Source organism: Hypomesus nipponensis, chromosome 28 (genome assembly GCF_054491055.1).
Source record: "Hypomesus nipponensis isolate SF chromosome 28, ASM5449105v1, whole genome shotgun sequence".
Lineage (NCBI taxonomy): Eukaryota > Metazoa > Chordata > Actinopteri > Osmeriformes > Osmeridae > Hypomesus > Hypomesus nipponensis.
Window position 1 is genome coordinate 10,302,337 of NC_140388.1, and position 22,664 is coordinate 10,325,000.

Sequence of the window (22,664 nt, forward strand, 5' to 3'; positions counted from 1 at the left end):
TGAGACAACAACAAATCAGTTTATTTAGACTTACAGTAATTATTCATACTTTCGCCTTTACGGCACAATGTATAATGGATGTTTACCACCGTGTATTCTACATACTGTTAAATACTTTTCAAAGGGTGAAGCTTTATGCGAAATGAAACTAGACGTATTATGCAGTGTGCATTATACTGCAGAATCTGACTGCACAATGAAAAGTGCTATTTTAACGCAAAACAAAATAGGTGAAAGGTCGACAGTATATTTGTCCTTGCATTGTCTGTACGTGGATATGATACAGGAAATCTGCATGCTGGGTCTTTGTCAGTGGAACGTTTCAATGTGGATCAGACGTTGTTTCCCAGAATGAATGCTGTCGTCTCTTTTCATGAAGACTTAACCCTTACGCGTCCCGATCGCTTTGTGCTTTGTAGTTCTTCGAAAACGGATCTTACTCAAATTGTCATACCGTAACTGTCACTTGTCAGGTTTCCTTTTCATGAATGGGTGAGAGAGCTGTTCCCCACGCGAGACGTTCCACTTGGGCACCTCACACTGATCCTTTCTGCTATTGAAAAATAAACGCTGTTAATATCTTTCAATGGAGGCTCATTCAAGCTTCATGAAACGGACTGGTTTCTTTATTCTTTAAGGGAATGATGAAGCTATTAGCAAAATACTCGCTCAGGGAGAATAGAAAAAGCCTTATCTTTATTCCACATGATCATACACTGCCATATTCGTTTTTAACATCATTGTGGGAAAGCAATTTCTCTCTGCTATTAATTCCACTGTGTAGAATGTCCCTGTCTATACAATCTCTTCTGGATTCTTTATTACCAAGTAGGTGGCCTGGAGGAAAATATATGGATTCATTCCCTATGGCATAAAATATGCATATAGGTTCCTCATTTCATCTCCAATCTGTGTTATTCCTTTAAAAATTCACAACTGCCTGCAGTCCTCTTTAATATTTAATTTGACAACTTTTTAATCTGTCATTACACAGTGATGAAGTAATCGTCAACTGTCAGAGAAAATGATTAAATTATACAGCAGGCAGAAATAGGAACTGAAGTGATTCAAAGGTTGTCAGCGGCATTATTTGTTTTGCCCAAGGAATATGAGCTTGAGCAAGCGAGGAAGAGAAGCAGTCTGCTCTCTCCTGTTGTTGTGCAGCTAGCTACAGCATGTCCACACATAGGAATACATTGCCTTTCTTACTGTGTGACCTTGCAGCCACACTGGGTCTAAAAAACAGCAGATTGTTTGCTTACTATTTATATGCTTCACATTTAAAGAAATGCTCAAAGTCCTTCACTTCTCAGGGAGAGTCACAGAGCAATGATAATTACTGACTGTCTTTTCTTAGCTCCTCTGATCTTTAATGATCACAGATTATCAATCAAGCTAGAGAAATAATTACCCTGAATGTCTCACAAACAGACTGGTAGCAGATGCTCAGAATAACAGGGCCGTCTCCACCAAGGTTGAACGTGTGTGTAATTTCTCCTGCACTCGTTGCTTAGTGGGATGGCCCGACAAGCACCGTTTGGAAAACAAAACAAATAGAGAGCTGGAGAACTTAAATGGATGCGCTGGTCCAGCACAGATGAATGGGAAGCCCTCTCCACCACCACCACTACCACCACCACCCTCCCCCTCAGCACCATCACCCCCCTCCCCACCACCACCCTTCTTTGCCAATCTGGCCGAGTGGATCCCCCACTGTGGAGCAGCATGGCACTGGGAGCACTGGTACCCCGTCCCCCCCTAGCCCTGGGCAGTCTCTACCTTTGGTAGTCGACTCAAGGTTAAAGGCGTCCCAGTTGGGTGTTTAACTCTGCCTCGTACCCGGGACTCGGGATGTTGTTTTTTTTTTTTTTTTTTTTTCGAGCGGCATCGCGAACAAGGAGAGAAATGCTACTATGCAGTAAACCTTGAGGAAGAGCTTCCTCCTTTGTCAGGGTCAACTGTTTGTCTTTGGATGAGTGGGTATTTGTTTACAAATGTGTATTTCTGTCCCTCTACTAAACACTGCAATGTAAAGGTCTAGGAGTGTCTAGAGGTGACAAATATATCATAATCGTAATACATTGGATGCATGGAAAAATATAACATGGCATGTAAAAACGCATGGTGAAAACGTAATAGTATTATACACAGCTTGTTTACGTTTATGCTTATTGTGCCCTTGGAGCATTTGCTTCCGTGGACTGTTTTTCTGGAGCTCTTGTGACTGTGCGTAACCGAGCAGACGCACACCCTGGGAGGCACAGGGAACACAGTATATCTCTGACCCAGACACAGGAAGGAGAGATTTATGAAATACACATGTTTTATACATTTCATTTTGTCCAAGGGATTTGTGTTTCTTACCAGTGAAAAAGAGAAGGGGGGGATAGTGAGTTCAGCTTCGTACTAGCTGCTGTATGTGTGTTTTAGGACACCTCCCACCACATGCCTATCTATGGCTGCACGGCAGTATGTGTTCTAGTATTGTGTTAGATACACACTGTAGCACTCCTTCAATACATAATCCTGCTGAAACCTGCACTGTACTGCGAATGAAAACAGGTGACTCCATACTGTGACACTGTATCAGATAGGTGGCTCATGAAATATGACAGTCCTGTGAATTACAGCATGTGTGTTCATTCCGCCGAGAGAAGGGGATGGGAGACAGAGTGTAACGTGTTTGCAGAGATAGTTCCCATTTGTGAAGCCTCGCTGGGACAATAACAGCTGTGGCGACAAAGAGAGTCTGCCAAACAGATTACACCAAAGTGAGGCCAGTCTCTGAAATATTTGCCTTTGTGAAGTGTTGACAGTATATGACAAAGACGAAAGCTATGGCTTTGCTCTCGCCTGTAATCAGGACCCGTTGTTTTTCAGTGGAGTGTTTGCCCACCTAATGGCGTTTCCATTTAGGTTAGTCTGTGTCCTCACCTTCCCATTTGTAGAGCAAACAGGAGAGAGAGCTCATCCTGGTAGATACAGAATGTACTCTGGTCTAGAGAGGAGAGAAGGACTGTCATGGTGCTCTGTTTGGGAAAGTACAGGAAGTGTGTGATGGTCAGAAAGAGAGAGAGAGAAACGGACAAAGAGAGAGGAAGATAGAGGTAGAGAAACAGAGAGAGAGAAAGAGAGAGAGAGTGCGTTCCCGACATAGGTCAGTGACAGCTGTAGGCAGCATTTAGTGCATTTGCTCACTGTCCACGACGAGCCGTTTGGAGCGTCCACTCGGCGCATGCGGAGGCTGTGTTTACGTCTCTCCTCCAGTCTGGCTGTGTAACGGTGACTGATTTAGCTGGTGGGGAGTGATAGTCAGACTGGATGAGGCCACATAATGCCCCTGTCACCCTCCTCTGCCAGGCTGAACCGAAGCAGTTGATCTCGGTTTTTATCCGGGAGAGCCCAGAAGCCTCCGCTGTATTTATTGACTTGTTTTACTAGCCTGAAACAGGCCGCTTTTTTACAGCCGCGCTCAGTCTTAAGACTCTTCAGACATTTACATTATTTCTGGCTGAGTTACGCACACGTATGCAGGGCCACGTCCACAGGCTGGTTTGGAGCGATTCGGCACAAAACACTCACACACACTGGTTCCAGAGCCATATCACGTTCCATGGCTGATCGGATTTCTCAGACAATTTTTGTGGAATTAATTTGTTTCTATCACATATGATAACACGCACAGGATACAATTTCTATGCGCCCAGTAATTTATTTTGCTAGGATTATACCGCGTAGTTGAATATTTAGAAGCTATATTCTTATTTGCACATAAGTTGTCTCTGTGCTACAAAAACACATATTTGAAGAGGCTTTTCAAAATTATCTCTTGCTGGCTAATCTCCAGAACTAAGATGTCCAATACGATCTGCAGAAGAAGGTAATGAATACGAGCAAAGTCACAGAGTCACATAGCGTGTTGATCCCCACCACAGTCTAAACCGCCAAAGCTATTTAGATGATTTCTCAGTTTTGAATAAAACCCCTTTTCTTTCCAGCTGGGAAAAATATTGAACCCTTTCACACAGATGTCATCTAAACCAAAGCTTATTAAAAAGATGGACATCAAAGTAGTGGGTGCCCATTTATCTTACGGCAGGCTAATTGGCCACTACAGACAAGACAACAACAGACTCTAAAATAGAAAGTGTTATGCAGTTGGACTGAAGAGGAGAGCTGAGGAGGAAGATAACAGGATTCTTGTCCAGTAAATCCCATTGAATAAAAGAGGCAGTGTTTTATAACAGGATATGTTTCACAAACGTGCAAAAAAACGTGCGAGTTAATGGACCAATAAGAAGCCAGTGTCTTTGTGTTCTCTGTGAACGCTGCAACCTCGCGGTCTGCTTGGCATGTGCAGGGAGAGCAGGCCAACCGGGGCGTTACACCCTGAAAAGGTCACATGGTCGCAATGAGGAAATGATGATCACATCTGGGGTTCTACACATCTGTAAGGAAACTATTGTTTTTGGAGATAAAGGTCAGTGCTATAGCCCTCACCTCCCCCAAAACACGGCACTCAAACCTGAAGCGTGTCGTGGACGGTGTAGTCCACACAAGTGGGCAACAAAAACATCAAAACAAAGTCATTAATTGCCCACATACAATAACCAAATGCCATCAAGCGCCTGTGCTGTCATTAACCTGGCACCTAATTATCTGGCCGCAGTCTGAGCCGTGACAAGCCCTGTCTTCTTAACCCTGCTGTGTTGTGTCAGCTCTCATGCTCAGCAGCCGTGGAAAGGCAGGACAGCCACTCAGCTAACCAGCTAACCAGCCAGTCAGCTAACCAGCCAGTCAGCTAACCAGCCACTCAGCTAACCAGCTAACCAGCCAGTCAGCTAACCAGCCAGTCAGCTAACCAGCCAGTCAGCTAACCAGCCAGTCATCTAACCAGCTAACCAGCCAGTCAGCTAACCAGCCAGCCAGACTGCCAGTCAGCTAACCAGCCAGCCAGCCAACCAGCAACCAACCAGCCAGCCAGCAACCAGCCAGTCAGCTAACCAGCCAGTCAGCTAACCAGCCACTCAGCTAACCAGCTAACCAGCCAGTCCGCTAACCAGCCAGTCAGCTAACCAGCCAGTCATCTAACCAGCTAACCAGCCAGTCAGCTAACCAGCCAGCCAGACTGCCAGTCAGCTAACCAGCCAGCCAGCCAACCAGCAACCAACCAGCCAGCCAGCAACCAGCCAGTCAGCTAACCAGCCAGCCAGCCAGCCAACCAGCCAGCAACCAACCAGCCAGTTAGACAGCCAGCCAGTCAGCCAGTCAGACCAGACAAAGGGTCTCAACAGCTACGGGTCCCTCCACACGCGCCCGCTACAATGTCCCTACAGTTAATGCCTTCCCTTCCAATTAAATCTCCAACTGTTAATTACTGTAATTATGAGAGGGAGCCCCTTTGCTCTGTCCCCCCCCCTCCCCATCCCTCCCTTCCCCCCTCCCGGTCGCCGTAACAACATGGGAGCAGTTGTGTTGCTTCAGTGGTGTGTCGTCCACGCTCCGGTGAAGCCCTGCTAGGGAACGTTCTGTGGGGAGGGACCTCACCCACATGACAGGGGTGACAGGAAACAAAGAGCCCGGTTCTTCTTGAATAACTGGAGGAAGGGGGGAGGAGTCATGGACCATGGCCACTCCCCCCAGACAGAATCATTACACGGTGTGTAAGATACACGCTGAGAATAATTAGCAAACAAATAATCCTTTTTCTACCCAGAGCCGGGTATCACTCACCAAGAAGCAGCTGTATCATGAGGGAAGGGAAATCATTCTGGGCATCATGGGAAATGGCAAAGGTGTCCTCTGCCTAGCTATCATCAGCTAATTTGCTGTTGTGGCATAAATACTGTTTTTGGAACTGCTTCTGTTGTCATGACTGAGACCATGGATCAGATCCTTATGGTAGATAAAGAGAGGACCCACATCCTCCCTGCTCCTACCCACCTCCTCTCTGCTCCTACCTGCTCCTCTGCTCCTACCCACCTCCTTTCTGCTCCTCTCTGCTCCTACCCACCTCCTTTCTGCTCCTCTGCTCCTACCCACCTCCTCTCTGCTCCTACCTGCTCCTCTGCTCCTACCCACCTCCTTTCTGCTCCTCTCTGCTCCTACCCACCTCCTTTCTGCTCCTCTGCTCCTACCCACCTCCTCCCTGCTCCTCCCTGCTCCTCCCTGCTCTGCTCCTCCCTGGCCTGCTTCTGTCACATAGTGTTGCTGGTTACTGGACGTGATCCCTGCAACTCCTCCAGCGCCCAGCCCCCTGCAGATGGGGAGAGGGGGGAGAGACAGGGAAAGACACAGAGAGAGGGGGAGAGACTGGAGAGAGGGGGAGAGACAAGGAGAGACTGGAGAGAGACAGGGAGAGACACAGAGAGAGGGGGAGAGACAAGGAGAGAGGGGGAGAGACAAGGAGAGAGGGGGAGAAAGAGGGAGAGAGGGGGAGAGAGAGGGTCAGACAGGGAGAGAGGGGGAGAGACAGGGGAGAGAGGGGGAGAGACAAGGAGAGAGGGGGAGAGACAGGGGAGAGAGGGGGAGAGACAGGGAGAGACAGGGATAGAGGGGGAAAAAGGGGGAGAGAGGGGGATAGACAGGGAGCGACAGGGAGAGAGGGGGAGAGACAGGAGAGACAGGGAGAGACAGGGATAGAGGGGGAAAAAGGGGGAGAGAGGGGGATAGACAGGGAGCGACAGGGAGAGAGGGGGAGAGACAGGAGAGACAGGGAGAGACAGGGATAGAGGGGGAAAAAGGGGGAGAGAGGGGGATAGACAGGGAGCGACAGGGAGAGAGGGGGAGAGACAGGAGAGACAGGGAGAGACACAGAGAGAGGGGGAGAGACAGGGAGCGACAGGGAGAGAGGGGGAGAGACAGGAGAGACAGGGAGAGACACAGAGAGAGGGGGAGAGACAGGGAGAAAGGGGGAAGAGACAGGGGGAGAGGGGGAGAGATAAGGCTATAGCATCAGGGCTCTGAGACTCTGTTGCGGCGGTTCCGCTCTCCGTTCAGGTGCATCATGTGACTTTGGCTGACCTGAACATTCTGTCCTTCTGAATCAGAGCTGGTGGCCGACCCAGGTCAGGAGCACTGCATTGCCAGCTGGCAGGGGAGGACTGTCATCTCTCTCTCTCTCTCTCTCTCTCTCTCTCTCTCTCTCTCTCTCTCTCTCTCTCTCTCTCTCTCTCTCTCTCTCTCTCTCTCTCTCTCTCTCTCTCTCTCTCTCTCTCTCTCTCTCCCTCTCTCTCTCTCTCTCTCTCTCTCTCTCTCTCCCCCCCCTCTCTCTCTCTTTCTCTCTCTCTCTATCTCCCCCCCTCTCTCTCTCTCTCTCTCTTCCGTGAGGAAGAAACGGAGGGATCTTAAGTGGGTGTCAAAGGAGGATATACAGTAGTCTTACCCTCATGTAATTGGGGCTAGCTCAGGTGGGTATCTATAATTCGGAGTCTTATTCTAGCCTATAAAAGACAGTCTTCAGAGGGAATCGTCTCTCTCTCTCTCTCCTTTAGGCTGTGCGGAGACTCTGCAACCAAATCTAAATGATGAGCTGTCAGCTCCGGTGTAGAAATGTCACTGCAAAGAATCATTTCTCTGGCACTGGATCATGGTTTGCTCTATGTTCTTCAAGTTGCTGTATTGTTTATGCTGCGCACACGCACATGCACACACACACACCGCACACACACACACACCACACACGCATACAAACACAAACCCTCCAGCTTAAACCATTTTGTTTTCCGCAAAAACGGGGAAAATATGGGTTTAATAACGTGAATAGCATTGGGAGTTTCACCCTTAGCTTGTGGTGTAAGGCACGCACGGCGTCACGCATGTGTTGCCTGCATGGAGGCATGGATGTGTACCACGCCTGCTTCAGTGCGTGCACAGGACCTGCGGTGTGACCTGGTTTCATGCAATCTCCATCTTCTAATTAGAGCTGTGGAGAAGCCCGTAGCGAGAGGAGGAGAGATTCGTTGCCTTTGGGTATTTCATAAGTGGCTTTCAGTGCTACATTTGCATTATTAGCTTGAGGTCTGAATCTAGAAGCAGGCTACCTTTGCAGTAGATTAAGGCTAGCGGCTTAAGACCATCAAAACAGGAGATATGAAAAGAAATAAGATCGGGAGGGAAAAAAAGTGCCGCATATGGTAAAAGCAATAAAATATCGAGACGCCCATATAACTGGATTTGCAGTAAATCTCATTAGTTGCCCATTGCGATCATTGGGATTGGTTTGGAATACAGGAAAGCTGCTTTATGAGACTGTCCCAGTTGAGTAAACAGCTCAGCTGCAGTGGACTGCTCCTCGTTCTGTGGCTAGTGACCCATACAGGGCCCAGTGCTTGTGCCCCATGCTGGAAGTGTCCAGCAGGGTCACTCTGTGTGCTCATCTGTGTCTGAGGTCCTGTCCAGTCATTTGGCTGCCCTCCCTGACCGCCGCCCGGCCTCCACAGCCAGGCGCGGATGGCCGTCGCCGCACCATTTGGCCGTCTGCCCGCTCAGAGTCTGAGAGGGCAGTAACCAGGGCGGGCAGAGACGGGCACTGGGCACACACATGTACAAACACACACACACACGTACAGAAACACACACATGTACAGAAACACACACACATGTACACACACTCGTGTGCGGAACGTCACACAAAGGCAAACGCACACACGGGGACACAGACGCACACGGAAATGCAAACAGACACACCCAGGGCCCGCACACGCACAAAACGGGGCACACACAGACACACACACACAGACACACACGCTCACACACACAGACACACACACACACATCCACAGACATGGCATGTGACAGTGGGCCTTGTTGAGCCGGCTCCTCCTCCAGCCCCCCCCCCCCCCCCCCCCCCCCCTCTCTCCTCTCCTCTCGGTCTGTCATGTTGCGTGTCACTCCCAACAAATGTCAGTGCCACAATGGGACAGTGATTAATTTTGGTGCGCTCGGCAAAATGTCTACAAGATGTTTGTTTGCGTTATCTGTTCCCACCCCTGGCCCATCCCCCCCGCCACACGTCCCTGAGCTGCGTGTCTAGGGTCCTCACCCTACGCCCCCCCACCCCCACTCCCCCCCCCCCCCACACACACACACACACACACACACCACACACTCCCCTGTCAAAGCCTCCAATCCTCTCGGGAGAGAAGGAGCAACATTGCAGAAGGACAAAGGCTACCTGAACCGACAGGAATCTTCTTCTCTGACCCCCCAAACACCCCCTTTGTCCCCCCTTTGCCCCCCCCTGCCCCCCCCCACTGGTTGTGTGTGATGAGCAAAGTCTTGACCCAGCTCTGGGGGGGCTGTAGCACTTCACTGTCAACGCGTCTGATTGGCTTATCACTCACCGCACTGGGAGGAAATGCATCATTGTTGCAGACAGGAAATCCCCAGTTCAGGATCCCTGACCTCCTTTACTCTCTTCTTTTCATACTCTCTCTCTCTCTCTCTCTCTCTCTCTCTCTCTCTCTCTCTCTCTCTCTCTCTCTCTCTCTCTCTCTCTCTCTCTCAAACGGCACCCAAAAATCAACCCCAGAGTTTAACTGCACGCCCGTATTCGCTCCACTATAGTTTACAGTGAAAACATCGGGAAACACACAGCTTTGAAGTGCTTCTCAAAGAGATGGAATAATAATATCATGTGTATGTTTCCTCTCTCATGCCGTTTGAAGCTGAGAGGCTGTGCGCACACACTGACGCCGGACATGCAGAGAAACCGCTCGAGCCAGGCTTTCTGTCTTTGGGGAAAACGGCAGAGTGATTTAGGTCCTGAATTAGACATGATTTCTTTCAGCTCGCTCAATGCAGAAAAGTGAAACAAAATGTGGCAAATGAGCTCTGTCCTCCCCACAGTGTGGGATCAGGTATGATAATTAGCCTGCCATTAACATTGGGAATAGCTAATGTGTATTAATGTGTTAATGACATGTTAATTACTGTACATGCTTTCGAGAGCCCGCAGGCCCTCTCTTGTTCTTTGTGCCATGTGGATGTAGGCCAAGGTTTGGAGAAAAAAAAAAAGGAAAAAAAAAAGACTTTCAAAGACATCAACAAAAGAGAATCTTTATGTTTTATTTGCCGGAACAATAGATTTTTTTTCGATTAGCGATTTGATCCAATAAGCCCGCTTCCTGCGCTGAGCCCGCTCTGGTCCTGCGGCTGTGTGGGGGGGAGAGATGACGCTCTGTCAGAGGAGACAGGGAGCAAGGCGGCAGTGACGCTGCGCTCTTTGTCTTCCTGCTCCTCCTCCTGCTGTCTCTGGAGTGTGATGCTGGCACTGCCTTCCAACCACATGGTGGATTAGGAGGGGGGGGGGGCGCTTCCCAGGTGCTCCCCCTCAGCCAGGGTTCACCACTGTTTGGGCACCGAAGCGGGGCTGAGGGGGGGGGGGCCCAGCCAGCGTTCTCTCTCTGGAGGCTACTGCTGTGAGATTGACCTTTGCAAATATTGACAGAAAATAAATTCTGCTTCGATCAGTTAGCTTTGGGAGACCTCTGCGGGTCGATGCAATTAGATGAGCAGGGTGTCGATCTGAGCCTGGCCTGCACGCGGGGAGCGCTGAGAGGGAGAGGGGAGGTGAGGAGGGGTGGACGAGAGAGAAGGGGATGGAGGGGAGAGGGGAGGTGAGGAGGGGTGGATGTGAGAGGAGTGGAGGGAGGGGAGAGGGGAGGTGAAGAGGGGTGGAGGAGCGAGGAGTGGAGGGAGGGGAGAGGAAAGGTGAGGAGGGGTGGAGGAGCGAGGAGTGGAGTGGAGCTGTGGGGGGTCAGTGCATTGAACAGGAATATTGAAAGCTGTGAGAGTAACAAAGCTGCAGTACGTGTTTTACCAGACGCGGCTAAAAACACACAGATACCTCCAGACAATAGGCACCGCCCAGGACTGCAAAGCAGTCGATCCTGCTCCATAATGATCAACCTTCTTGCTCATTTAGATGAGCGAAAACACAGAAGGATGTCTGGTGTCCTACGAATGTTCAAAGTCAAGTAACACTTCAATAAAAAAAAAAACAGACACTCAGTTGTGTGTGAAGCTTGGCGTGTGCATAGTCCTGTTTGAGTTCTGTCAGTGCTGGTCGCAGTGGCAGCACACATTAGCACAGCAGGACTCTGGCTTTATGGCTCTCCTGCTCACACTTCAGTGATGAGAGTGAACAAGCGGGCAGGGCAAAGGTCACCTGAGCCCACGGAAGGGAAGCGGGCACAGGGGAGCAGCTGGGGAGCAGCTGGGGAGCAGCGCAGGTCTCAGGCAGGGCTTCAACTGGGATGATAAACGAGGCAACAGCAGTCCTAAACCGGAAATGATTACAAACACAAAGAGGTATATATTTATGTGTGTGTATATAAAGAGAGGGAGGGAGGGAGGGAGGGAGGGAGGGAGGGAGGGAGGGAGGGAGGGAGGGAGGGAGGGAGGGAGGGAGGGAGGGAGGGAGGGAGGGAGGGAGGGAGGGAGGGAGGGAGGGAGGGAGGGAGGGTAGAGAGATAAAAAGAGAGGTGTGAGTTGTTTTAAAACTACAAACTAAATTCACAGATGATCATTTAAGAAGGAAAACAGGAAGGAAATACATTTGTAGCTACAGATGGACTATGGCCTGTACAGCAAATCAAAAATATAATCTGAAATTAATCTCTTATCTAAGCACACAATTCAACCATCCTCCAAAAGACCCATAGAAGCTTGACCGACAGCTTGTAGTAAAAAAATAAAATAAAAAAAGGGTTTCCAGGTGCACTCAGGTGTTGAGGCCCAGTGTTGCTAAGTGAGTCTGCAGGCAAACCGGAGGCAGTGCAGCAGGCAAGGGCACTAATCATTTTTCGTCCGCAAAATTCCCAAATAGAAATGGACGTGTATGATGAAACCGTCTCGGCCCCTCCACACGTGTGCCCCGTAACAGGATTACCAGTCGCCGCCCAACGTCCCTTTGCTGTGAACGGCTGTGTTATTGCTCACAGGAAGTTAGCGCTAATACACAGCGAGAGACAAGTAGCTCTTTATGGCCTGTGATTATTCGGTTTGAATGAAACCAGTGATTTATGTCCTTTAAGCTCCCTGTGAGTTCCCTGTGCTGTGCTTGTGTCTGAATAGAGAGTGAATGGAGTGGAAGTGACATGGGACTTGGCGTGGAAATGTGCACTGTGTTCCAGAGCTGTATGTACTATATCCGACATGGGAAACGTATCCACTCACCACCACCTCCAGCACGGAGGAATCAGCGCAAACGCTGAGCTCGTCCTGATGCGAAATACTGCACTGAGCACGTGCCTACTCATCTGGGAGGCAAATCACCCGATGTAAGAAAGTACTTCACCAAGAAATAACATCAGTGGGTGTCGGTTAAAGCGTCCACTGTGGTGGAGAAAATGGTGTGATTGATGTCTTCTTGGTGCTTCTCAGTGCACGTATTGTTGTTGTGTTTGAGGGGGGGACTTTTCAGCTGTGCTCCTCCTGAGTGGCTCGTTTGTGTGCGGTGTTGTAGACATACTGGTGTGGATGAGGGCTACTGATGCATATCATCCACATGGATGACTTGGCTCTGCAGACCTGATAAAGCCCTCGTCCAGCGTCTCCCACAAAGATGGCCACATTTATCCTGGGCTTTCACACCATTAAACCCAAAATACACAAACACAAGCTGCTCTGGACAACGACCCACATTTCTCTTCTCTGGTAAAACCCCCACACCTTTGAGCGAGTCTCACGCTTGTGTTTAATAGGAAACCGTTTACACCGTAAAGAGAATAGACGCGAAAAACAACGTTGTGCTTTCTTTCTTGGCTTGTAGAAAAACGGCCACGATATACAGTTAGAGAGAGAGAATGAGATGGTTTCAGTGTACACTCCAATGCTTCCTGACTTATTGTAACAGGGCCCGAGGTTTAGTGTCTGGCAAAGGGACTGGTCTGATTGCCAAGCTATTCCAACACAACAGAGCAACTAATCTTCTTAGCTGGAAGTCAGAGGCTTGTCATATCTTAATGAAGCCTTAATGAGCTGTTTAAAATCCCTGAATTGCAAGGAGATTATTGAATCGAAACAACCCTTCTAATCTCACGTTTTAGTGGGCGCTCAGTAGTTACTGTAGATTGGATGTATTTGTATCCATTAATTGGACTGAATTGTATAACTTCATCGATTATTCACGTTGACCTCTTTTCTCTGTGGAACTACTGAGCCAGCGGTCATGGAACCGTACCTTGCACCTGATTACAATGTGCAAACCCATCGACAGGAAACCAACAGACCTGAAACAATCATGGATCTAAAAATAAACTGACGAGGTGCATTAAAGGACTCTGAATGCGCATGTTTGAAAGTACGAGTCTGAACTGTGATGGCCATGACACACCGCATCGCACTGTTCAGCACTATCCAGATGGGTTCAGCGTCCCCTTAGAGAAGGGCCGTCTCATAGTTGAGTGTGTGTCAGGGTATGGATGTGGCTGTTACATTTACATATTTAGCAGACTTACAGTAAGTACATGGACATTCCCCCCGAGGCAAGTAGGGTAAAGCGCCTTGGCTAAGGACACAACGTAATTTGGCATGACCGGGAATTGAACCAACAACCTTCGGATTAATAGTCCGACTCCCTAACCGCTCAGCCATCTGACCGACGGGTGTTCCCCAGGAGAGGCAGGCCTGGGTCCTAGTGACACAGAGGCCCCTACAGGAGAGGCAGGCCTGGGTCCTAGTGACTCAGAGGCCCCTACAGGAGAGGCAGGCCTGGGTCCTAGTGACACAGAGGCCCCTACAGGAGAGGCAGGCCTGGGTCCTAGTGACACAGAGGCCCCTACAGGAGAGGCAGGCCTGGGTCCTAGTGACACAGAGGCCCCTACAGGAGAGGCAGGCCTGGGTCCTAGTGACACAGAGGCCCCTACAGGAGAGGCAGGCCTGGGTCCTAGTGACACAGAGGCCCCTACAGGAGAGGCAGGCCTGGGGGCCAGTCTTGGCCCACAGGGACTCCCCACACCAGTCATACTGTACACACCAGCCAGAGATGTTGATGCAGAGCTGCTAATTGCCCCACGCTTTTAGTTCCATCTAGTTTTATATACGTGTGCCGTAATTAAAGTTGACATGTTTGCTGCAATAATAGAGAGATTGACACATATACATATGTTTTCTTAAATTGACCCTCCACCTCTCCTCCTCCCCCTCTCCTCCTCTCCCTCTCCTCCTCTCCCTCTCTCCTCCCAGGTCTGAGTATTCGGGGGGCGCAGGAGGAGGACCCTCCGGACCCCCAGCTGATGCGGCTGGACAACATGCTCCTGGCGGAGGGCGTGTCCGGCCCGGAGAAGGGCGGGGGATCGGCGGCGGCGGCAGCGGCGGCGGCGGCGGCAGGCGGCGCGGCCGACAACTCCATCGAACACTCGGACTACAGAGCCAAACTCACCCAGATCAGACAGATCTACCATACGGAGCTGGAGAAATACGAACAGGTAGGAGACCCGCACGGATTCATTTCATTTATCGGATTCTTTGGATCCAAAACAACTCGCTGTACAGGGGAGGACTTGAACTTGCGACCTTTCCGGAACTAGCCATCCATCTGGTCGAGCATTCAACAGGCTCCTCATCGTCCATATCACACTATCTCTTCATGTGTCTATCTGGAAATGTTGCCAGTGGATCAACCACACACCTGCAACATCCTGAACAGAGCACGATATCTCCAACATGTTGTGGAACATGACAAGGCCTTGGGGAGGAGTGTGGTCATATCTGTGAAAACGAGAGCGCGATCGGCTCCTTCTCCCAGCGCTCTGCGCTTTGGCAGTCAGACGCAGATGCATCGTGGGACAACGCGCGAGGTTTACCCATGATGCCTCAGTGCGCCAGAGAATTAGACTAATTTACTCTCAGCACTCTGAGTGTAGAGGAGGCAGCTTGGCCTGGAGTGAGGAAATCTTTCTTAAGGCTGTTTCCACGTTTTAATTATCTAAATGCAAATACTTACCAAATTTTATTCAGAGTAATGAGCTAAAGCGCACACTCCATAATAGAGTTATTCTAATTAATCATGTATGAACTACCGGTTTAACCAAAAGCTGTTTAAACTCTCTCAGTGCCGGGGCCAAAGCCAAATAGTAAATCACCATTTGCATTCGTAGATGACTTCACCTGTTCAGTCGTTAACGCTCTCAGCAGTCCTGGTGCCCAGAGCCTAAACAGATACGGAGGAAAACAGACTAACGCTGTACACAAGGACAGTTCTTACAATCATCCCAAAACACCCCCAGCAGCAAACGTGTCAGGAAGGAACCAAGGCGACACTTGACATTAAGGTTCCACCAACTGCCATGTAACTCTCACACCAGTTCTTAAGTAACGACACCGTTGTCACTACTGGTAGTGCCATGTAGCATGGTTGCATGGTAGCTAACGTGAGCTTCACATAAAGGGTTGCCAGGGTTACTTCCTGAGGTAAACAGGCTTGTCGAGGGGGGGGTCGCTGAGATTCCCCCCGGCTCAGACACTCAGGTGACGTGACCTTCTCCTGCAGGCCTGTAACGAGTTCACCACCCACGTGATGAACCTGCTGAGGGAGCAGAGCCGGACCAGACCCATCTCCCCCAAGGAGATCGAGCGCATGGTGGGCATCATCCACCGCAAGTTCTCCTCCATCCAGATGCAGCTGAAGCAGAGCACCTGCGAAGCCGTCATGATCCTGAGGTCTCGCTTCCTCGATGCCAGGTCGGTGATTGTGTGTGTGTCTTGTGTGTGAATTGTGTGTCTTGTGTGTGAGTTGTGTGTCTTGTGTGTGAGTTGTGTGTCTTGTGTGTGTCTCTGGACAGTATGTTTTTGTTATCCTATGACCTCGAAAAACTAAACAAAAACGTTTTGCATCCGGATCGGATGTTTAGCCCTTCTCTACCACACAACCTTTTGCATGACTCTTCCATTAAACACATGTGCCATACATTAGCTCGACATGAACCAGCATCTGAGAGCATTTAAGATTAAGCGGAGTGGGGGTAAACTGGACCTGTGTGGTCGCAGAAAGCGAGGGTCACCAGCAGGTGTTCTGTGCTGCAGTCGTCACCGCCAGTTTGGTAGACTGTAGCTGTGTGGAGAGAGAGAGAGAGAGAGAGAGAGAGAGAGAGAGAGAGGGAGAGAGGGAGAGAGGGAGAGCAGGGGAACTTAAGGCCAAATAAGCAAAGCACAAGTACATTTGGTCGTATGAAGTGCAGTAAACAAGGCAAAATAAGCGAATGCTCAATAACATGATAAGTAGGGCCCTGGGGACAGAGGGGATGGGGGGATGGAGGGGGGAGGGTGTCAGGCAGGAGGGGGAGGGCAGGCGGGCAGGCAGGCAGGCAGGCAGGCGGGCTGGTCTTGTTAGAGTAGCTTTGTTCCTGCTGGAGTTCCCCGGGGTTGTGGCACTTCAGGAAGGGTGCTCAGCTGTGCATGTCCTGATTTCTATAATGCAGGGAGATGCTGTCCGACTGGCTGCTCTTCCAGCAGGGCCTAGCCGTCCGCAGTGCGAAACACCATTACACGCCTGGACCACACATCTAGAGACCAACAGAGCACATTAAACTGTGCATAGACTTGATTTGTTTACATGTTTATGTGTGTGTGGGGGGGGGTTACGTGTTTGTGTGGAAATAAATTGGTGGGGGTGGGGGGGGGGGGTGGTCAAGTGTGTGTTGGCTGAGGATGGTGTTGGGAGCCCCGACACAATACTGTTCTCCTGCATCTCCCTGACCTCCATCCCTCATTATTTTCAGCATTTATGTGTGAAAACGATCGTGCGGTTTGTCCAATCCAAACGGATGAGTACGTGCTGGTCTTTTTGCTCACGAGCCCGCGGGCCCTTTCTCTCATTCTCTCCACCACTCAGGCGGAAACGGAGGAACTTCAGCAAGCAGGCCACGGAGATCTTGAACGAGTATTTCTACTCGCACCTCAGTAACCCCTACCCCAGCGAAGAGGCCAAGGAGGAGCTAGCCAAGAAGTGCAGCATCACAGTGTCCCAGGTGGGTGACGCTCGCCTGTCTTAGGCTCAGGGTCTGGAGGGCGGGCGGGTGGGTGGGCAGGCTGGGGCGGGCAGTACTCCCAGCTGGAGGGGCGGCTAGGCCGCTCGAACACAATGTTCTTACCTAACCCTGACATTGAGCTGGGGGTCACCTCAGCCCGGGGTGAGGCTAGTCAGTCAGAGCAGAGGCTACAAGGAGGGGGAGGGAGGGGTGTGTGGGGGGGGGGGGGGGGTCATACTGGTCTCAGTAAGGTCCTCCTTAGCCATCCATGCTAGCCTTGCTGCCATTTGCTTTCTCATTCCCATCTGCCATGTTTGTCCTCTCTGTCCGCTCAGCCAGCCTGCTAGCTAGGTCAGCAGGAGGGCTCTACATCCTCTGTTCTGATAGGCCACTGCTGCTGTCAGTCTGGTCTCTGGCACTGAGTCCCACCGGTCCATACACAGCCCATGCTAATAACGGGAAGTCCCAGGTGTGAGGCTGAGATACCAGTGTCTAGGGACTCTGCCAACTGACAGCAGGTGGCGCTGTTTAAAAGACCAGGTCATTTCATGTGACTCTCCCGCTTTTTTTTCTCCGAAAAAGCCTCTTAGTTGGGTTAACCTGAAGGCAATAGTACCCCTCACACCAAACCCCCACATCCAAACCAAGTGCCTTTGTTTGACTGTCTCTCCATTGTGCTTCATATTTTGTACTAAGTACATAGTTATTCATGGTTGTAGCCACTGGCCAAATTTTTTTAGAGATTTAAGATTTCTGATGATCTATAAAATAAGAATCGATCTTTTAATGTTCTCTCTTTTTTGTCTGTGGGGAGGGGGTGTGGAGGGGTATTTTCTAGTGTAGGAATGAGGAGTCAGAAACTGTAAAAGCCCATTCTTTTTTGCCTTCAGGGGGTGGGGAGCACCATCACAGTATCACAGGTATGTCCTGACTCCTCCTGCACCACTGTTGATGTTCTCATTCTCTGTACCCTCCCTTGGTTTCTGTATTGTGCACCTTCACAGTCCGACACCGCACACAGACCCCACCCCCACCCCCTCCCAGCCTCACCTCAGTGGACTGATAACCCCCCCCCCCTTTTTTTTTGTGGAGATCCTTCTGATGCCAAACCCAGATGAATAACACTGGACAAGTCTTGCAGCTTCACTGCAGGCTTGGCTGATCCACCACAGGAATGTGCTACTGTAGCTGCGTCTTCTGAAGCTAACAGGGATCAAACGTTGTGTCCTTTTCATAGACGGCCACTGTTTATTTCACGTCATGACATTACACACTCACATTCACACCCACCCACCCCATGTTCTGTATTTGCTCACTGTCACGCCCATCACAAAAACTGCTTTCACACAAGTTTTCTTTTTGTATTTGTTTGTTTGTTTTTGACTTTTGTCGTAGCGGTAGTAATGTCCATCTCTCCACCTTGTCCTGCTCGAATGTGCTTTGTGTTCGTTGAAGGGAATCAGACCGGGAACTCCAGTGCTCCCTGAGAGCCACGCTAAACAGGTCGCTGCAAGTTCCCACGAGAACAAACGGGTCTGTGGAGAAATAAGAGGGCTTTTAAGAATTCACTTGAAGTCATCTCAAACCCCATTAGCATGGCTCCCCTTGACAAGCTCAGGCCACTGCAGGCATTCATATTGACTACTTTCTCAGTGCTTCAGTTCGTTCTAGCTAAGTGAGTATACTGTAGCAAGGGGCTGTGACTGAGCTCTATGCAGAGTCTAAGTCCTAAGTACCTTTTCTCAGAGCGCCCCAGAGCCTGAAACTGGAGACGAAGTTACTCTGCTTCTCAGGGGATCCGGCTGAAATGGGCTGGTTGTCAAACTGTTGGCTGTGCCTACATTACCCAGCACTACCTGCTTCTGTTGTATTCACAGAAGCTGGAATTAGCTGTGTTTTATGACTAGTGTGCGAATGTGTGAGACTGTGTTTGACTTGTTTAGCGGTGAGGCCAACAGCATATCCTGAGATTATTCCGCCCAGCGCAGACAGGTTTGTTGGTACCAGCGACGCTCACCGTGATGCGAGGGGATCTCATGGTGTTGTTCGAGATATTACCTCACTTCACAAGGAAAATGGTCCTCTAAGTGCAGGAGACAGGCTTATTATTTCACTCTGTCAGGTTGCATGCAAGACAGCTGGCCTCCCAAACGATGGCGTGGGATTGGACGGTCGTGGTTTGTATCGGGGGGTTTGTGAATGTGTCAGGGGCCATAATTGATATAATCTCCAGGCAGGGCTGCTGGGAAGGAACGCTACCACCCCTCCTCCACCCCCACCCCTCCTCCCTCCTCCTCCCTCCTCCTCCCCCCTCCTCTCCCCTCCTCCCCCTCTTCTCCCCTCCTCCCTCCTCCTCTCCCCTCCTCCCCCCTCCTCCCCCCTCCTGCCCCCTGGCACAGACAGGCAGCCCTGCACATTGTCCAGAGACAGACTCTCGGACACGTTAGCTCACAGACCGGGGTCATAGCTTGCCATCCTCAAATGAGCGACATTTATCAATTTTTCAGATCATTACATATTTAACAGAAGGATGTCTTGAGCTGAGGTGTTAAGTATTCATGTTCCCTCCTCTATTATTTATAGCGTTAGCAGCATAGCCAGCGAGACCACCTTCGTCCGGGTAATAAAAGACCCCGTTGCAGATCCCCTGTAAGGCTCCCTTAAGATAGCGTTCCAAAACCAGTTGTGTTTAGATCTTCGAACACATTTGCGTTCTCTTTCGAAGACAAGAGCAGTGTATTGACCCGGAATGAGGTGGAAATGATAGTGAATTATTAAGTCCAGTCGTAGAGCCTCTCTCCCGTGGGTCGCTGAGAATCACCCTGGTGTCGTGTTCTTGTGAGGAGTCGTTGCGTGGCCGTTACACAATCAGGCCCTCTGAGGCTGTGTGCTGTGCGCCGAGGTCAGGAAATCCACTCGGAAAACCTGGATCTCACTATACTGAGCAGCCAATTGAATGCACGGCCTACCACAAGATAAAAGGGAATTAGTTCTGTGGATTGGGTTGTGGTCTCTAGCATGGTGCCTGCATTTACACAATGTTTAGCTGAACCCGGGAATCACTGGAGCGAGAGTTCAGTGAGCAGGAGAGAAATGTGAGGAGAGCAGGGAAATGGCCTCGTAATACCCTGGGTGTCGCAACAAGAACTCTCCGGGCTTGCAACACCATACAGTGGCAGGATGCAGTCATAACAACTCTGTCCCAACTAGCTAGGTTCTGATCATGTTCAAGTAAATGAAGGCGTTTGCATTCCATTTGAATTCCATTGAATTCCATTTCCTACCCTTCCATTCCAATCACGTTATCAGAAACAGAGCAGTTTATGGATAGAATCAGTGTTCTGTTCATTAGCTTCTACTGTTGCACACTTAATCCAGCTTATTATGTTATTTATTTGACACTTAATATAATATGATGAAATATCAAGTGACAGAAAAAAAAGGATTTTGTTTAGATGGTTTGCAGATTGTGTGGCTCTACTCGCATCTATTGTGAAGTAGTGCTCAATTAGCTAAGACGATATCGATCCGAAAGAAATAAAAATGTTTGCTTGTACAAAACATAGTGATAGAAATGCCAGCACTAAGATTTTACTTGATCTATCTTAGTACAGTGCTCTGTGATCTATACGCTAGATACCCTTCCTGCCCTTAAAATCCTCCCTAAGCAGGTTAAGTAGAAAGGATGGTTGCTAGTGCTTTCATTGCTTCCAATTAAACCTTGCTTGTTAGTTTAACCTCTAGGTAAACCCATCAAACAATTGATGTCAAGGAAACCATGCCAACACAGGGCCTCAACTGAATAGTCATTAATTTTAATTGCCTGAAAGATTTAGAAGCACAGAGACACGCGGGGTAGCAATGATATGATGCCATGCCGTTGGTTTGCGGCTGCAGACTGGCCAGTGTGCTGGAGGTATAAAACTGTAAGCGTGGAGGTGGAAATTAAATATAGCGTCATTAGGTGCAGCTGGTCTCGGAGCGCGCAGACAGAGGGACCTGGCCCAGTGACAGGACGATCATTTATAGTACCATCACAAAACAACCATCATCTCATTATTATTACTGTATCATTGCAGTGCCAGGGTTCACCATCGGATAATCGTTTTCCCCTCGAACGCGCCTCCATGATGCTGCGTGTCCTAAGGCAGCGCGGCGAGAGGCAGGGAAGGTGTTCATTTAGAAAGGAAACCAGTTTCCCGCATTTCCTCTGAACGCACCCTTTAACCCATTCGCTTACATGAAACTCAGTTCCACACTTACACTACATTGGTCTACCTCAAGTGCCATGCCTAACAAGTGTTTCCTTAACAACTGGCACGGCACGCATCGTTTTGGAACTAGACGAACTTTGTGTTGTGGGAGAAGATCAGCCCCTGGCGTGTTGGTTTTATCTGGAGACAAACAGAGAAAATGTCATGCTCCCATCCAGAATAACGCACAACTGATTCCCTATTACGGCTTAATTAACCGGTGTACCCAGTGGACATTACTGCGTGGGCTGGGAATTGGGTACTTGATGGAGCCAAACGTGACATCTTGAAGCAATCACACTGCTGAGTGCACAGTGTCTGTCTGAGGTTCTGACACGCAGACTCCCCTCTGTGTCCCTCCCTCAGGTCTCCAACTGGTTCGGCAACAAGAGAATCCGCTACAAGAAAAACATCGGCAAGTTCCAGGAAGAGGCCAACCTCTACGCCGCCAAGACCGCCGTGACGGCAGCCCACGCCGTGGCTGCCGCCGTGCAGAACAGCCAGACCAACTCCCCCACCACCCCCAACTCTGGTAGGCACCCCACACCGCCACCTCCACCGCCACCGCCACCACCACCACCACCACCACCACACAAGCCCAGAAACTGCCACCTTCCCACAGCCCACCTCACATCGCTCCAGGCTCCAGGAGACTCCCCCCCCACACACACAGACCCACACTGTGCCACCCACAGCCAGACCTACCCCCCCAGCCCCCATCACCTCACCCCCTCTCATGCACCATTGTCCCAGGCAGGCAGGCAGGCAGGCAGGAGTGACAGGATGCGCCCCCCCCCCCGCCCCCCCCACCACCACCACCCCCAGCCTAGGGATCACACAGTCTCCTGGCTTTCAGACAGTTGATGCCGAATAAGACAGGCAAACTCATGCATAAAGAAAACGTTGCGAACCGAAAACACGTGTATTTTTGGCAAAAAGACAACAGTTCAGAATGATGTCACTGGGGTCTCGTGGTGTTCCCCTGACTCTTCTTCAATCCCCATTTTTGTCACAACAAATTCCACAGCATATCAGAGCGTTGAATTCAAGACAGATTTTGTTTTAAATGAGGGGCGGACGGGGGTACGACACACAGCTACAGCACATAACTACGTGAATACTCCAACCTAAAACACTGCTACTGAAACCTACAGTACTGAACACTACACATCACATATGCTAACATCATGCTAAGCTAACTTGTAAAATGTACAGTGTAACTGTGATGTGTTAGTGAGTGTAGCCGTGACTGAGCTACAGAGAGGATACACCAAAGCTTTGAAAAACAAAGTATATATTATAAATATAAAGTATGTACAGCAGAAAATTAAGGATTCTAAGTACACAGTTCGAAGTTCGAGTGTTTCGGTAGAGCCGACCAGATGTGGTAAAGTTTCATGAAGTAGTACCCCCTCTCTCTTGCTCCCAGGATTCCAGA

General features: G+C 49.9%; 1 protein-coding gene across 1 annotated transcript in view; it reads left to right on the forward strand.

Moving 5' to 3' along the window:
* The window catches only part of pbx3b (pre-B-cell leukemia homeobox 3b), a 62,655-nt gene that overhangs the window by 33,870 nt on the left and 6,121 nt on the right, over positions 1-22,664 (forward strand). The window contains exons 4-8 of the mRNA XM_084694949.1: positions 14,191-14,432; positions 15,497-15,687; positions 16,838-16,973; positions 21,593-21,758; positions 22,656-22,664. The exon at positions 22,656-22,664 is cut by the window's right edge and continues 69 nt beyond it. Of these exons, the coding sequence (XP_084551075.1) occupies positions 14,191-14,432; positions 15,497-15,687; positions 16,838-16,973; positions 21,593-21,758; positions 22,656-22,664 (744 nt within the window). The remainder of the gene's footprint in view (positions 1-14,190; positions 14,433-15,496; positions 15,688-16,837; positions 16,974-21,592; positions 21,759-22,655) is intronic.